Source organism: Geotrypetes seraphini, chromosome 10 (assembly GCF_902459505.1).
Source record: "Geotrypetes seraphini chromosome 10, aGeoSer1.1, whole genome shotgun sequence".
NCBI classification, from domain to species: Eukaryota; Metazoa; Chordata; class Amphibia; order Gymnophiona; family Dermophiidae; genus Geotrypetes; species Geotrypetes seraphini.
Window position 1 is genome coordinate 43839599 of NC_047093.1, and position 17215 is coordinate 43856813.

General features: G+C 38.8%; 1 protein-coding gene across 2 annotated transcripts in view; it reads right to left on the reverse strand.

Moving 5' to 3' along the window:
- Nucleotides 1-17215, reverse strand: part of TBCD (tubulin folding cofactor D) — a 487835-nt gene that overhangs the window by 343181 nt on the left and 127439 nt on the right. For both annotated transcript variants that reach the window (XM_033961208.1, XM_033961209.1), the window contains 3 exons: nt 15081-15141; nt 14307-14381; nt 1530-1624 (listed from right to left, as the gene is read on the reverse strand). In XM_033961208.1, coding sequence (XP_033817099.1) covers nt 1530-1624; nt 14307-14381; nt 15081-15141 — 231 coding nt within the window. The remainder of the gene's footprint in view (nt 1-1529; nt 1625-14306; nt 14382-15080; nt 15142-17215) is intronic.

A 17215-nucleotide genomic window follows, 5' to 3' on the forward strand; every position in this document is an offset into this window, starting at 1 on the left:
AGGAGTAGAAATGTTATGAAGATGCAAAGAAAAAAAATCTATTCACATCCAACTACACTATTTAGCAAAGCAGTTATGTTTCAACCTGTGGCTTTATCAAGGCTATACCCTGCAAAGCATACACATTATTTAAAACATGTCACCCAGAACGGCACACATTATTTAACTCCTGTAAAAACTTATCAGCTCTCACCATTATTATACTTATCTCCCTTTCTTTACTTTTCTTTTTTTCGTATCAATACATTTTTTTATTGTAAGAAAAACAATACAATATAAAAACAATGGCAATACATAAAACATAATAACCCACTGACACCACTAATAATATATCCAATCCTAATCCTCCACCAATCGTGGGTCTCTCTATTCCTAATGCTGCACAAAACAACCCACAGCATACAATAACACTGAACTCTACAACTCCCTCCCATCCCCCTCCCCCATATTTTTTTTTTTTTAAACCCCCTCACAAACCCCCCTCCCCATCGCACCAAGTTCTTTACTTATATTATCTACCTGTGAAAGGGCGGGACCGCCGGAAGAGGAAGCAGCGAAGACGCAGGGCTCACAGAAGGGCCGGGACCGCCGGAAGAGGAAGCAGGAGCGATCTTCCTACACTTCTTCCCCGTGCAGATCACTCATACAAAATGGCTGTGGGGGGTTCCCGTCATAGTCTCGAGAGACAATATCCAAGTTTGGTCCAGGACATCTTGGGAAAGGTTCGATTATTACCACAAGTCTAAGCCCACCCAAAGGCTATCCAGAACATGCTTCCAACAAGCCCCCCTTTAGTTCTGGATGCATAGCGACTAGGAGGCTTCACAAGACATTCAGAAAGAAGTCTCAAAAAATCAGCACTTGGACGTTTTGGCAAGAAAAATGCCAAGTGCCAATTTATATTGTTTTTTGGACTTCTTAAATGTTTTGAAAATGCCCCAGATAATCAATAGAGAGAAGAAAAATTACAGTAGTAAAATTTAATTTTAAAATGGGAGACTATAATAAGATGAAGAAATCAGAACAAACTCAAAAGAAGCCATTGCAAAAGTTAGATGTTCACATGTGGTGTTTTTAAAATTACCATCTACCTTTTTAGAAGCCCTAAGACAGTGCTCTACCAAGTTTTATGTGCTGAGACTCCATTATAACAGCCACAGAAAGCATGTGATCCTAGAGGCCTCCCTACCATGCATGCTTCCTCTCCCAGACCTCCTAAAGCTTAGCAGCTGATGCTGCAATCATTCCCCCATCTTCCATAGACCCTGTACAGATCCATAGGCTCATCAGAGGGCACAGCCAGACATTTTTTTAGCCCGCCCAGTTCATGACCCTGAACACAATCTTTATAACCCCATCTGAAGTCATTACTCACAGTTTGAGAAGGCCTGCCCTAAAGATGTATTAATTCGGCTCAACCTTAAATGCATTGATGCTGTATCTATTATAGTGACAATGTTATATTCTGTTAAGTATTCAAGGGGACTAGCCCTCTGTCTTCTACTGCATAGCAGATACTAGAAACTTACCATCAGGAAGTCGAGAGGGCAACAGAAGTCCCCTTCTGCCCAGCTCGGCAAGAGCCAGACAACCACCATGCCATGCATTATCTGTTTCCTGAAAGCTGAGGGCAACATAGAGGAAAAAGCTTTGTTATATTTTTAGATGTTGGGGGGGGCTCCAGCTTTCACAACAGAGTACAAAATAAATACATACACTTGTCGATAGCTAAGGTGCACTACATCACAATATCATCTATGCCATGTTTCATAGAAAATAAGTTATTTATCAATAACAAACAAAATATAAGCTAAACTACAACTCAGCAGTGTAATAGCCTCATTGTTACTATACTACATGAAGCCATACCAGGCAGTAAAGAACTAAAAAAAAAAAAGGTCACATAGTAACATATGTAACATAGTAGATGACGGCAGATAAAGACCCGAATGGTCCATCCAGTCTGCCCAACCTGATTCATTTAAATTTTTTTTCTTCTTAGCTATTTCTGGGCAAGAATCCAAAGCTTTACCCTGTACTGTGCTTGGGTTCCAACTGCCGAAATCTCTGTTAAGACTTACTCCAGCCCATCTACACCCTCCCAGCCATTGAAGCCCTCCCCAGCCCATCCTCCACCAAACAGCCATATACAGACACAGACCATGCAAGTCTGCCCAGTACTGGCCTTAGTTCAATATTTAATATTATTTTCTGATTCTAAATCCTCTGTGTTCATCCCACGCTTCTTTGAACTCAGTCACAGTTTTACTCTCCACCACTTCTCTCGGGAGCTCATTCCAATCATCCACTACCCTCTCCGTAAAGTAGAATTTCCTAACATTGCCCCTGAATCTACCACCCCTCAACCTCAAATAATGTCCTCTGGTTTTACCATTTTCTTTTCACTGGAAAAGATTTTGTTCTATGTTAATACCCTTCAAGTATTTGAACGTCTGAGTCTTATCTCCCCTATCTCTCCTTTCCTCTAGGGTATACATATTCAGGGCTTCCAGTCTCTCCTCATACGTCTTCTGGTGCAAGCCTCCTATCATTTTCGTCGCCCTCCTCTGGACCGCTTCTGCATTTTTCTTTTCATCACAGTTTAAACTGTCAAAAAAAGAGGGTGCCTGGTGCCATCATACATGTCATTTTGGAAACAATGCAACGCTTGGATTTTTGTGAGTGCTATCTCATATAATTTATCTTGGATCGTCTGAGTTTACTTGAGAATTGGGATCACTTGGACTTTCAGCTCTTTAGATGGACACCTAGCATTTTAGATGGACCTTACAGCTATATCTGTTTGATAGACTTCATTTCCCGTCCACTGCTTGGAGTTCAACAAGTTTCTACAGATATGGAACTATTTACCTACTTCTATTTCTAGGAGTTGGTTCAGATAAGTGCACTTTATCTGTTAATTAATATATTAGTCTATTTTCAAATGCAATTTTTCCTGGTAGGGTGATTTCTAGGTATTTGAAGCATCTATTGTTGTTCATTTATTGTTGTTAGACTGATGAATTTTAAATATATAGATAGTTTTTAGATATATGTCTGTCTATTATATTGAATATTATATTAGAAAGCAATTAAAGTTGATTAATTCATTATAATTAATAAACATGTATTTTTTGTTTAGTATATTTTGATAATTGCATTATATATTGTATTCTCTTTATTAATTAATCTTTCATCCATGTTGCCACTGTTTCTGTGTAGTGTGTCTGTCATGGAGGGCGTTGGCTGATCAAAAGGAAGGAGAATGGTGATGTCATCTGCATAGCTACAGGAGGTTAAATCTATTTTGTCTAGGCAGGTGCCGAGGAATGCAATGTAGAGATTGAAGATTTTTGGGGATAATGGCGATCCTTGGAGTATGCCACAGGGGTTAGACCATGGTTCTGATTTTTCTTTGTTTTTACTCTGTAGGTCCTAGATTATAGGAATCCTTGATACCATGTATGTACTTTGCCTGTGATTCCTATTCTATCTAGTATTTGTAGCAGGATGTCGTGGTCAATAACCAGCAGAAGAAAGGTAATGTTAATGGCCCTATACAAATTGTTGATGAGGTCCCAAATCCAATGGAGGATTATAGCTAACATCACAGGAATGTGGGAGGATGGGAACAAAGAAGAAAGATTAAATTTTCTGGAACAGAAATGGATTTACCAATTAAATTCTGTAGAACCGTTTGGTTTAAATTTAGAATTAGAGTGGCTTACTCTTATATGATATTCAGCCTGGGAGTCTATGGTGTAATTATTCTTTAGAAACAAGGGGAAAAGAACATATAAAGAGTATTACCCTTTGGGATATATAGTAAAACCCCCGGATAGGGTAGTGATGGTCTCTTCAAGTATGAGGTCATCATCAGCTGAGGCTGGGGGACAAAAATAAGAGGAGTGAAAAAGCCACGGCCATCTTTGTTTAAAGGACTTGGTGGTTGTATAAGACGGTGAAAGCTTGTAGAGGTAAGGAACTTTGATATTTAAAATACTTTGTTGGCATTTTTAAATCTGTTACAAGGCTTCTTTTGTCTGTTTGATATATAGGGATATGAGCCTTGAAAAAACCCGTTGGGTGAAACATATCTGCATAGATGTCCCTACCAACTGACCACCTGAAGGCAAAAAGTTAAAAGCTAAGTACCTTTCTTAAAAATGGTTGTTCACAAAATGTTTAAAAATAACTTTAAATATAATTCAACTAAGACAGTTAAAAAAGTTGGACCCAGTGAAGATATAGTGCGTGAAGCCATACAGTGAAATGTTTTGAGTATCGTGGTGGCACTTCTGAGGGTTGGTGAATATTGAAGAAACTTTTGACAAGTGTGAGTTTATAGAAAGGGGTGTGGAGGTGACATCCGTTTCACATTTTCAATATACAGAGGTTTGCTTGCACAAGAGAGATTACATAAAAATATAGTGCTAATCTTCAAAAAAATCATATGAAAGCAGACTTGACAACCTGAAAATGGATTCCCTAGAGAAAAGGAGAGATAGGGGACATATAATACATATCAATACTTTAAAAAAAATATGAATGCACAAACAAATTTTTTTCCAGAGCTGGGGAAGTGGTAGAACTAAGGGACATAAATTAAGGTTTCAAGATGTTACACTTAGGAGGCAAAGCATATCAGGAAATCATTTTTTAAGGAAAGGATGGTGGAGCCTGGAATACCCTCTCAGAGGAGGTATTGAAGATAAAACAGTTACAGAATTCAAAATTGCTTAGGATAAACAGTGAATCCCCTAAAGAGAAAGAGGTCTAAATCAAAACAAAACTTAAAATGACTTCAAGGCTGTGGATGTATTATGATGGGTAAAAGTAGTAATTAGATGGCATCTCCAGTAGTTGGGAGCTAGGGACAGTAACAGGCAGATCTCGAACATCCATATCCTGAAAATGGCAAAGACAGAGCAGGATCAAGTATGTATATTTTATGTCACATTCATACCATATGCTATAAGTGTGGGTTTTTATGTAACTCACTGGGGGAAGGGAAGACATGTTAAAAGTTGACATTAGCAAGTAAAATGTTTTGGGGTTTTTTTTTTAAACTTTATCTTTATTCAAGTTTTTTAGTACGATAAACAAGTAACAACTTGCATAAGAGTTTAAGAATTAACATCTTAAGTCTCATTGACTATATCAAATTAAACAAATACAGGAAATAATGATCTTATTTAGTCCACAATAACCTGATCCAAGAACAAAGAAAATATCAAGTGGAATTTAATAAAATAAATGATATAAAACAAGTAAAATGTTTTTTAAGTTAACAATATTGTTGGATTATTGATTTATGCATGAATAATAAACAAGACTATCATGCAGCCATAGTAAAACCACTCTTTGGAATATTTGTGTGCTGTTCTGGTATTGTGTTCTGAGATAACATTACATCAAAATCTCTTATGGGAAATACAAATTACCCTTCAAATCACAACTCAAGAACCTTGGAATACTGCTTGTCCAACACTTACACTGATTCCCCAAATCAAAGCAACATTCAAAAACTGCTTTGATCATTTACTACAACTATGCTGCCTCTCTCCTTACATTAAGGCAGTAAGTCTTGTCACAGTTGTGCATGTCATGATAACATCAAGACTAGATTACTATAATTCACAATACAATTGTTATTTATATACCGCAAATACCTCAATGAAGCTCACTGCTGTTAATATTGGAGACAATATACAGAATTACATTCTAAAAGCAACACGAATTAAAACAGATGAAATTAACCCACATATTCATTAAACAAATAAGTTTACAAAGACTTCTTAAAAATCTTATAATTACTTATAATTATATGGTCAGGTAAATTTTTCCAAAGACTACAAAGGGTTTGCACCAGTTCTTTTTTTTTTTTTAGTTCAATGATTTTATTGAATATTATAGGAATTATAAACAGAAAGCAGTTCAAACATATAGATCATAATAAAAATCATGTATCAAATATTCGTATCTACAATCATTTGAATAAAACTAGATTAATGAGAAGGATCCAGAGTATCTGGAACTGCTTAGAAAAGGAATAGAAGAAGACAGAGAAGCAGGAGGGATAAGAGAAAGAGAGAGAAAGATAAAGGAAGAGAGAGAGAATGAGAAATAGAGAGAGATATAGAGAGAGAAAGAGAGAGGCAGAAGTGTCTATAGAGCAGAACGAACATATGAATCTAAGAATGGCCAAGGTGATTTGTTTCGTGTCAAGTTTGTGGAAGATCGAGAAAACAATTTCTTCTCATATGCATAAGATTCAAATTTATGGTACATACTCAAAGAGTTCCACCAAAAAGTGTAGTCTAGCAATGAGGATGATTTCCAGTTTTTCAGAATATGCATTAGAGCTGTCACGAACATGGTGTCAATGAGTTTAGGCGGGCAATTTGATTGTGCAAAACATGGGTGTTGAGAACGAAGAATTATAATATCCATGGAGATCACTTCTGAACATTTAGTGATAGATTTTATGGTATCCCAAATACGAAGCCAAAAGGAATGAACCATATTGCAGTGGAAAAGCATGTGATCGAGAGTTCCGGGTGCTTTCAGACAGTTCCAACAGGTAGAATCTTGTTGTAGATTCGCTTTCCACTTACGATATGGAGTCCATACTGCATTCCACATAACAAAGTACATTGATTGTGAAACTCTGGATGATAAAAGAGGACGATTTGTGGAAGACCAGAAGAGTTCCCAATCTATTTCAGAAAGCGTGGTTTTCAAAATAGAGTCCCAATGGTTCATAGATTGAGTTGAAAAAGTGAAGAAGTGATCTCTTAGTATACCATAAAAAAGAGATATTGCCTTACCCTTCAGTAAAGCCAGAGTAGACCAATGACGAACAGTATGAATAGAGGTCATAAAATCAGGGCGTGTATGTATATTATCTAATATTCCAGTAAGCATAAGCCATTGTGATCGTACAGAAGATGGGAGTGAGTATGTGGAACGGAAAATATCAAAGGGGACAAAAGAATTAGAGGAGATCAATTGATGAACAAACCACACACCCGCCCGCTGCCACCTTTTCCATGAGAGGGATCTTCCATTGATCTGAATTTTAGAGTTATTCCAAAGGGACATGAGTGGGCCTTCATCAGCGTGAATTTCAGCCGCTGCATCTAATAGGCGTAAAGCATGCTGCGTTGCACATAATAGAGAATACCTTCTCAAGTGTCTAGGTATTGACACTGTAAGAAAGCACGAGACGTGTAGTGGTGTACATAAAAAGCGTTCCATTTCGAACCATGCTGGTTGATCTTGAGGGTTCGAGTCAACTATCCATTGAGCTCCATATTTGGCTAATGATGCAATGTAATAGTAGTAAAAATCTGGTAGATTTAGGCCGCCATTAATCTTAGAGGCCTTCAGCTTGGCGAGAGCAATACGAGGTTTTTTCTTGTTCCAAATAAATTCAGAAATTTTCATATTAAGCCAATGAAAGAATTTTTTCCGGCATAAAAGGGGAAGCATAGAAAGAATGTAATTAATTTGTGGAGCCAGAGTCATTTTAATGGAGGCTATTCTACCCCACCAGGACAGATAAAGCGGAGACCAACGCGTTGTAGTATTTAAAATTAAATTTTTGATTTTGGATATGTTAAGATCCTGAGCATGATCTGGATCTTTATGAATTAGGATTCCCAAATATTTCACAGCTCCTTGTGACCATGGAAAAGAGAAGTGAGCTAGATCTGAGAAGGAAATATGGTCATTAAGAGGAAAGATCTCCGACTTCTCCCAGTTGACAGAGTATCCCGAGAGACGAGAATATTGGGAAACTATGTAAATGAGATGGGGTAGAGAGAAAAGGGGATCTCTGAGAAAGAGGAGAACGTCATCGGCATAAGCTGCCAATTTAATGTCTCGATTGGATGAGGGAATACCTTTTATTAGTGAACACTGTCGAATAGCAGATAATAAAGGTTCCAATGCTAGATCAAATAATAATGGTGAAAGGGGACAGCCTTGACGGGTACCTCTGTAAAGGGAAAATCTATTAGAGAGAGAGTTATTAATTAGGATACGGGCCGTGGGTTGACGATATAATGTTTCTATCCAATTTGTGAAAAAGGAAACAAAGTTGTACCATTTCAGTACTCGGAATAAGAAAGGCCACTCCACTCGGTCAAAGGCCTTTTCAGCATCGATGGCCAGGCCAATCACAGGCTCCGACATTGTTTTAGCGTGAGCATTTATATGATGAAATAAACGTATATTATCTCCTATATATCTTTGTTTGATGAATCCTGTTTGATCTTTATGTACGAGGGTTGGGATCACTGTGTTAAGTCTTAGTGATAGAATTTTCGCCATGATTTTGTAATCCAAATTGAGGAGAGAGATAGGACGAAAATTTTTAACCATAGTAGCATCCCTATCTGGCTTGGGAATAACTACAATGGTGGCCTCAGTGAAGTTAAATTGTTTGTCCGGAGTGGAGTGGAGGAAATCATAATATGTTAGAAGTTGAGGTGCCAAGAGAGCTCGGAAACTTTTAAAAAACTCACCAGTAAAACCATCTGGTCCAGGGGCTTTCCCAGCGGGTAAGGAAGATATAGCAGTCTCAATCTCATTTGTAGTTATAGGAGCATCTAGTTTTGTTTTAATAGATTCCGATATAGTCGGATGATTTAAAGAAGCAAGAAAAGAATCTATGTCCGAATCAGGGGCCGAAGACTCAGAATGATATAGGGCAGTATAAAATTTTTCAAATTGGGAGGAAATCAACGGTCTGGTTCTTACTAATTGTCCTGATGGGTCTTGAATAGCTGAAATGTGTAAACGTTTTGATTTGGTTTTGAGATATCTAGCTAAAGGGCGACCCATGAGATTATCTCCCATATAGTGACCAGAAGTTGAAATAAAGATATCTCTTCGGGCCGTGCAAGAGACCAAAGTATTATATTCATATTTAAGGTTTTGAATACGTTGGAATAAGGATGGATCATGTAAATGAGTAGACATATGTTGTAATTCTAGGTTTTTAATAGAAATTTCCAATTCTTTTTCTTTTTGCATGGATTGTTTCTTTTTCCAGGAAGCAAGCTTAATCAATTCACCTCTGAGAGAAGCTTTGTAGGCTTCCCAGATGATAGAAGGACAAATTTCTGGATCTTTTGTATTAAATTCGAAGAATTCTGTAGTAAAGGATTTGATTTTGTCCACTATTATCTCATCTAAGAGAAAGGTATTGTTAAGTCGCCAAGAAGGAGATTCTTTGTGCGGAGCAGAAATAGATAAATGCAAAGAAATAGCTGCATGGTCTGTAAGAGATATTGGGTGTATGATAGCGTTTGTCACATCTTGAATGAGAGGAGAGGAAAGAAGAAAGAAATCAATCCTCGAGTAGGTGTTATGTGGCGGTGAAAAGTGGGAATATTCCCTACCTTTTGGATTTAATAAGCGCCATGGATCTACAAGGGAGAAGGCTTCTTTTAAAGCATGTAGAGCTGCAAAAGATTTGGATTTGGAGGGTCTGCAAGAGGATGATCTGTCTATGTAAGTATCTTGAATTTGATTGAAATCCCCGCCCAGTATCAGAGAACGAGAATCGTGTTCAACTAACGCCAGCTGAAGGTCTTTAAAAAAATCTGGGTGGTCCAAGACAGGAGCGTAAATATTAAGGAACACAAAATCTACAGAGTGCAACGCAGCATGTACTAGACACCATCTACCGTCAGAATCCGTTTTAATAGAGTGAACAACAGGGGATAGCTTGTCACTGAGAAGTATTGATATCCCATTTTTTTTCCTCTAAGTTGCAGGAGAATATAAATGAGTGGAATATCCCTTCAATTTAAATTTCAAGGAGGCAGTGGGCGGGAGGTGGGTCTCTTGTAAGTATATCACATCAGGATGTTTATTAGACACATAGTTGGCTATCTTTTTTCTTTTAATAGGATGGTTCAAACCATTCACATTAAAAGAAAGGATATGTAAGTCAGCCATAATCTATTATATGTGGTGTTAGAGCATAGCAGATATCACCTTTATAAGAAAAAAGTAAATGACATAACCAAAATATCAGACAGACACTTCTGCCAGAAGGTAGAAATAAAGAAAGCATAAGATAAAGAGCAAATAGACTAGCAGTGGCAGCATAATACAAGGTCAGAAAAAAGAAAGACCAAAATATCATGTATGGAAGAAAACAGTTTAAGAGTGCTCTTATGAGCACGTAGAGATAACTCATATGGAACAGCTAACATTATTTCACACTCACTCAATTTGAGAAACATGAAAGTGGTGTGCTTTTTCACACTAAGCAATAAATTGTACAGTCTTGTATTAACAAGCTATAACAGCAGAAAATCTTAACAGCAGAGAACATTAACAGCAGGAAACAGATGCAAGCATAGACATCAGTAGCTCAACATGTTAGCGCATTTTCAGAGAGTCCAGGAATGCAGTCAGCTCATCAGGATCAGTGTAAGAAGTGGTGTGGTTATTGTAAGTAACTTTCATCCTGGCAGGATACATAAGACCGTATTTGGCTCCAATGTCTTTGAGCTCTTGCCGGTGAGAGAGAAAAGCCTTTCTCTTCAAGGCTGTGGTTTTAGCCAGATCTGGAACAATGAAAAATTTTTTGCCTTGATGTAGTAGCTGAGGTTTAGATTTTGCTGTTGTGAGGATCTGTAATGTGTGTTGAAATCTGAGGAGTTTAGCCACTATAGGCCTGGGAGAAGATGCATGTTTAGAGAGATGAGACGGCACGCGGTGAGCACGCTCTATTTCCAATGGAGGTGAGAAGACAAGACCCAGGGTAGCAGGCAGGAAAGCAGTCAGAAAGGCAACTATATCAGAGCCCTCCGATGATTCAGGTATCCCAATAATTCTTAGGTTGGATCTTCTGCTGCGATTAGAAAGATCTTCATAGTCTCTTTGTAAAGTAGTGATCAGTTTATCATGTTTAGATACCGTTTCTTGTAGTGAAGATATGACAGATGTTTTTTCCTCTAGGACGTCTAAACGATGTCGGGCATCTACAAATTGGGAATTAATTGCCTCAATCTCACTTCTTAAAAGTTTGATTTCATCAACCTGTTCTTGAATTATGCTCCGATTTGATCTTATTTCTTTCAAGAGCAAGTCAAGTGAGGCCTCATCATTCTTCGGCGCCATTATCTCTGGTGTGTTTAGATCAGATTTCAGCTTCTTCCCTCCGATCGATGTAGATGGAGCAGTTTCGTTTTTTGTCGATTTTGTAGGCGACATAGGGACTTTTTCAAAAATAAGCACTTTTTAATCAGTTTTGAGTGTGGGTGAGGAGGAGTAATTATTTCATGTTTGTGGTCCTTGCGGTGGTCAAGCCACGCCTCTTAATGATGTTGGTTTAGATTGAGGCGGTTAATTTGTTATTTGAAGTTTGTTATGAAGTCTTAAAGAAAGAAACAGTTATTGCGGTTGAATTATAAATTGGGTTTTTTGTGCTTTGCTCAGTCGCTTCGCAAAGGCGCGAGCTAAGGCGCACGCGCCTTTGCCGTGCGCCTTAGCCGGCGCGCCGAACGGCTGCGCCGTTGAGCCGTTGAATTTAAAGTTTCCCGGCACGGGCTGGGGGGCGGAGCAAGCAGGCTCGCTCTCACGCCTGGCCCAGCAGCAGGAGCAGCGTCGGCCAGTCAAAGCAGGGCAGGCAGGCAGTCTTTGCGGGAGACGTCCCGTCGGGTCGGTCCGGGGCTGAGAGGGTGGGTTGCTCTCAAGCAGCAACAGCTGCCGCACGATGGCTCCTCCGCTCCTCCGCCTGAGCCGTTGGATTTGCACCAGTTCTAATTGATTCAGAATGCTGCAGCAAGACTAAAAGAAGATTGTAAGCAACATGACCACATCACACCATTTTTTCAAAAACTTCACTGGCTACCAGTACAACATAGGGTTAAATTTAAAACATTATGTCTGATGGCCCTTAAAGGACATGGCCCAGAGTACTTGAAGAACAGGATCTCTCTATATTACATGTGTCAAACACAAAGCCCGCGGGCCAAATCTAGCCCGCCTGACCGTTTTATGTGGCCCGCAGGTGACTGTGCGCCTTACACTAGACCAGGGGTGTTCAACCCGCAGGTCACAGGTGGCCGGCTTGAGGGCGATGTGGCGTTTTGCTAATTGCCTCCCCCAGGTGTTTACCTTCTGGCCAGCTTCCTTCTCCTTACTGCTGCAGTTGTTTTTGTACACAAAGCCGCGAGCGGCTGCTCCTTGCGCTTCCCGCAACTCATCCGGAAGCCTTCCCTCTGACATTGAGAAGCATACAGTATGCTTTGTGTAGTTTAATTTTGTGGTTAACCATTATGTGTTGTTAATAAGATTATATTGTGTATATATATATATATATATATATATATATATATATATATATATATATATATATATATATATATATATGGTTTCATAGTTTACTAAAATTTTGATTAAACACTTATTTCATTCGAAGCATTGTACAATAAAATGCTATAAATATACTTGGGGGAACAAACAACAGATAATAGACAAAATCTTTATACAGCAGACAGACTTGAAGGGGAAAGGGCATTGTAGACAAGAGAAAAAAAAAGGGAGAACTACAATTTTTAAGCACAAAAAATGCAAAAAGGATAAAAACAATGGGATATGAAAAGGTAGGGATTGCTTTCAGGAATAAAAGAATGGAAAAATGGTATTACAATTAGTACTATTAGGTGGGCAGGGTCTAGCCCGCGACTTAGCCTGTGTTGTAGATTTCAGCCCCTTACCGTGATTGAGTTTGACACCCCTGCTCTATATATACCTCCAAGTATCAGTTAGATCCTCCCAAGGAGTATTCCTAAGCACATCCTCTCTAACAGATGCCACACAATGTGAAACCTGCCACTGAGCCTTCACTGGAGTAGCACCAACACTCTGGAATGCACTCTCTGAAAGGCTTTGTTTAACACAAGACTATCTCTACTTCAGGAAGCAAGTGAAAGCTTGGCTCTTCATCCAGGCCTTCATAAGAACATAAGAATTGCCGCTGCTGGGTCAGACCAGTGGTCCATCATGCCCAGCAGTCCGCTCACGTGGCAGCCCTCTGGTCAAAGACCAGCGCCTTAACTGAGACTAGCCCTACCAGTGCACGTTCTTGTTCAGCAGGAACTTGTCTAACTTTGTCTTGAATCCCTGGAGGATGTTTTCCCCTATGACAGACTCCGGAAGAGCATTCCAGTTTTCTACCATTCTCTGGGTGAAGAAGAACTTCCTTACGTTTGTACGGAATTTATTCCCCCTTGGAAGAAATAACTAACTTGTGAGACACACACACAAAGTTGTAACATTGGTTGCACATGCTGTAGCAGCATTTACTTATCTGTCCCTATCCCAGATGAAATTATATTCATGCACATTTCTGACTTTGCGTGCAATTTTCTTTGAATTAGTACCCTTATTTTCTAATGCCTCTTACTCTATCTTATCTATCTATATAGTGCTAATGCTTACATTCTATGCCAGTGGTCTCTAACACACTGCCTCCTGAAGTCCTCCACTATGACCCTCAAACTGTTTGCTGAAATGTTCCTCATGTCCTGAAAATTTATTAAGTTCAATCTTACCTACTTGGATAATCCTACCCACTTATACACTGCATTAAATATAAAAAAAAAAAAAAAGATTGCCATAGGTCAGGCATGGACAAAGGTCAGCATGGAACCATATATACATAGCACCGTAAGACAAGTCAAAGGTCAGAATGTATATTTAGATTCACATGTATTGCAGTGATATGACAAAGCTAGAGAACCTATGAAACACTTACATTCAGAGAATTGTGGAAACCCATGTCAAAGTTTTGATAACACACAGAAGAGTGCATATTATAAATAGAATTTTCAAATGATTTATTTAATATAAGTTTAAAAGTGTAAGTCTGAAATCTTTTGGTGGCCCCCAGAGCTTTCTTGTATTCACATTGTGGCTCTTTATATGAAAAAGGTGAGAGAACATTGCCCTATGCTGTCTATTAAAATGTTTTGTTGTGTATTGTGTTGACAAGCAGCAGTTTAAAAAAAAAAACTTCCCTTGAAATAACAAGTGTCTCCACCACAAGTGAAGAATATTTTCCATTTGTGTTCAATAATTAGAGATTTATCTTCATAAGTAGAATTTATAATTGTATCATGATAAATACAACAGGAATTGATAAGAGTTTAGCCGAGTTCTGAAATTTCACTCTACTGTACATGATTTGAGGTTACTGGAACAATTCATCTTTGCCCATTTTGATTCCCGATTAGGATAGCCTCAGGTAGCATTACAAAACCACTGAATATACATACCTAAAGCAGTCTAAAACTGAACCAACAACCTCATCGGCTAACTCTTTGGGAAGACGTCCAGTAATTCTGCCTATCCTGGAAAAAATGCATATTTTGGAATAAAAGATAGTATTATGGCTATATAAGACATATAAAAATCACCAAAGACTTTTGTGTCTTAAAATTGTCTCAAATATGCAGTAAAATTGCTTAAAATGTTAATTTAATAACATTTGTGTAGTGTAGCAATAAACCAGTACTTGACCATCTCCCACCCACCTCCACCCCCAAATCCAGTCAGGCTTTTAAGTTTAACCCAAGGAATATGAATGAGATATATTTGTACACAGAGGGCAAATGGTGCCCCAGATGATCATGGAGAAGGGGGTAAATCCTCTATTGATTCCTACATGTCCCCTCTTCTAATGACAAAAATACACTGGTGCAAATATGCTAATAGCAATACAGACAGCAGACCTGTACTTATATCGTGAGTTTACAAACTATAAACTTTTTTTTTAAACTCCTAAACTGAAACAAACATTGGAACCAATATCACAGTAGAACTGAAAGTTTACTAATCTGTACTTGCCATACCTGCTCTGGGACTAGATTCCCCAAAGACAATAATGGGAAACCAGCCACGGAAAAATACTACTCAATAGGGCCCTTAAGGCTCAACAAATTTAAGGAGTGCAGTGTTTGCTTGCTTTATTAACTCAAAGGCCTTCCATTGCCATGCCAAAAAATGAACTTATTAACGATTGACTATAAACCACAAGCAGGTTAGCTTACCCTTTAGCTGCCGACCATCTGACAATAGTGTCTTTGTCCTTCAGCCCAACCAGCAACTGCTCTGTAAAACAAACATAAAACAAGAACTCTTCACTTCACAAAAACTTTTCTTCCACACAAATGTTAACTGTTATAAGAAAAAATTCTTGGGTATGAGTGAAGTGGTTTTATTTAGATTATTATTATTTATAAGAAACACATTTCAAAAACTACTAAAGCTGCCTAGAACAACTGTAGGATGTCTATGTAGTAAATCACAACAAAAACTTAGTGGTTATTGTCGGGTAATTTTCCAAAAAGTTGTCTTGCTCTATATTAATAAAATGACAGCCATGACAATACTACCACAATGCTCTCCATGGGCAAAGCAATCACTGAAGTTGGGGGCATCAGATTCCCAACGCAAAACTTCAAAACTGCACCCACTCTCTTCCATGATTTCAACAAACTCAATAAGCAAGATGATCCCACAACCATATGTAATTTTGCATCACAGAGCCACAAGCTGAACATGGCCCAACAAGACCACAGGAAGTATAAACAGAAAACATCATTAGCCAGAGTTTTGGTGAATTTATATATATTGTATTTCACCAATATTTTCAGAGCAGCCAATCTAGTCCATTGTTGTTTTAAGTTAAAGTTTTACTTATTTATCACAGAAGATCTATGGAGTTCTGTAAATTTCTGCTTCCAACATTATGTAATGGTGCAATCTGCTAGGAACAGTATTGACATTCATGCAGCCCTCTGTGTATATAGGTTGTCCACCCCTGACAAAGACTTTTTGATAAAGATGCAAAGACTACTCCTAGAACGGTGTCAGGTCAAAAGCGCGCCGGGACAAAGGCGTGCCCAGACAATTGAGCGCAGCATGGAGGCGCGCGCCGCAGAAAATTACTGTTTTTAGGGCTCCAACGGGGGGGCGTGGGGGGGAAACCCCCCCACTTTACTTAATAGAGATCGCGCCGCATTGTGGGGGCATTGTGAGCGGTTTGGGGGGTTGTAACCCCCCACATTTTACTGAAAACTTCACTTTTTCCCTGTTTTTAGGGAAAAAGTTAAGTTTACAGTAAAATGTGGAGGGTTACAACCCCCCAAACCCCCCACAACGCCGGCGCGATCTCTATTAAGTAAACTGGGGGGATCCCCAACAAAAACCCCCGTCGGAACCCCTAAAAACTGTAATTTTCTTCGGCGCACGCCTCCGTCTTACGCTCAGTTGTCGGTGCGCACCTTTGTCTTTCGCGGGGTTGTCTATGAACCCCTAGAACAAACCTAGAAAAACATATAACTAGATAAATACTGAATTTAAGTATAAATGGCTCCAATATAACTAATCCTGGGACAATTGTATACAATAAATTCAAAAATTCTGCACACAAATTTTAAAATTCTGAAAAATTTTGTATACCTAATTTGCAATGTTTTTGTAATAAATTTCTGCACAGGAAGGCTTGACTTATCCCTACCTCATGTTTTACATCCCCAACTCTCTCTCTCTGGCTCAAAGCTTCTCAGATATCTCTATTGCTAGATTACTGTAGCTTGAACACCTGATCTCCCTTCTACTGGCAAGTTCAACCCTTAGCTTTTTCTCTAGACTCTTCTTTTTTCTCCTCACCCCTAGATTTCTTTCTTTCTATGTCTCTGTTTTCTCCCTACTGTCAAACAAAACCCCTCATCAGTTCTTTCCATTTTTACCAGTAAGACCATCAGGCTTCTCGCCCTACCCCCTCACCCCCAAATGTTCTCTCTCCTATTCCTTCAACTAGATTCCTAGCACTCTCTCCTCACCTCAGTTCTCTGCCCCTAAATCTTTGCTCCCCTTTCCAGACCAAACCACTTGATCTTGTTCTTACCCCTGTGCACTCTCCATCCTGCCAACAAACCCTTTTTAAAATACTGACTCCTTCTCTCCCTGTGACATTCATGTTTGCTTCAGAAAACCCCAGATTACATTCATTGCCAATGTGCATCAAGGAGGGAACTATCCAATCCTCATTTGCTGTTCTGGGCCTGACTGCTAATTTGAACTGCACAGGACATCATACAATACACCCATGCAGATCAAATCACTCTGACACTGGGTGGCAGAAGATATCAACATGGCCTGACAAACAATGTATTTATCA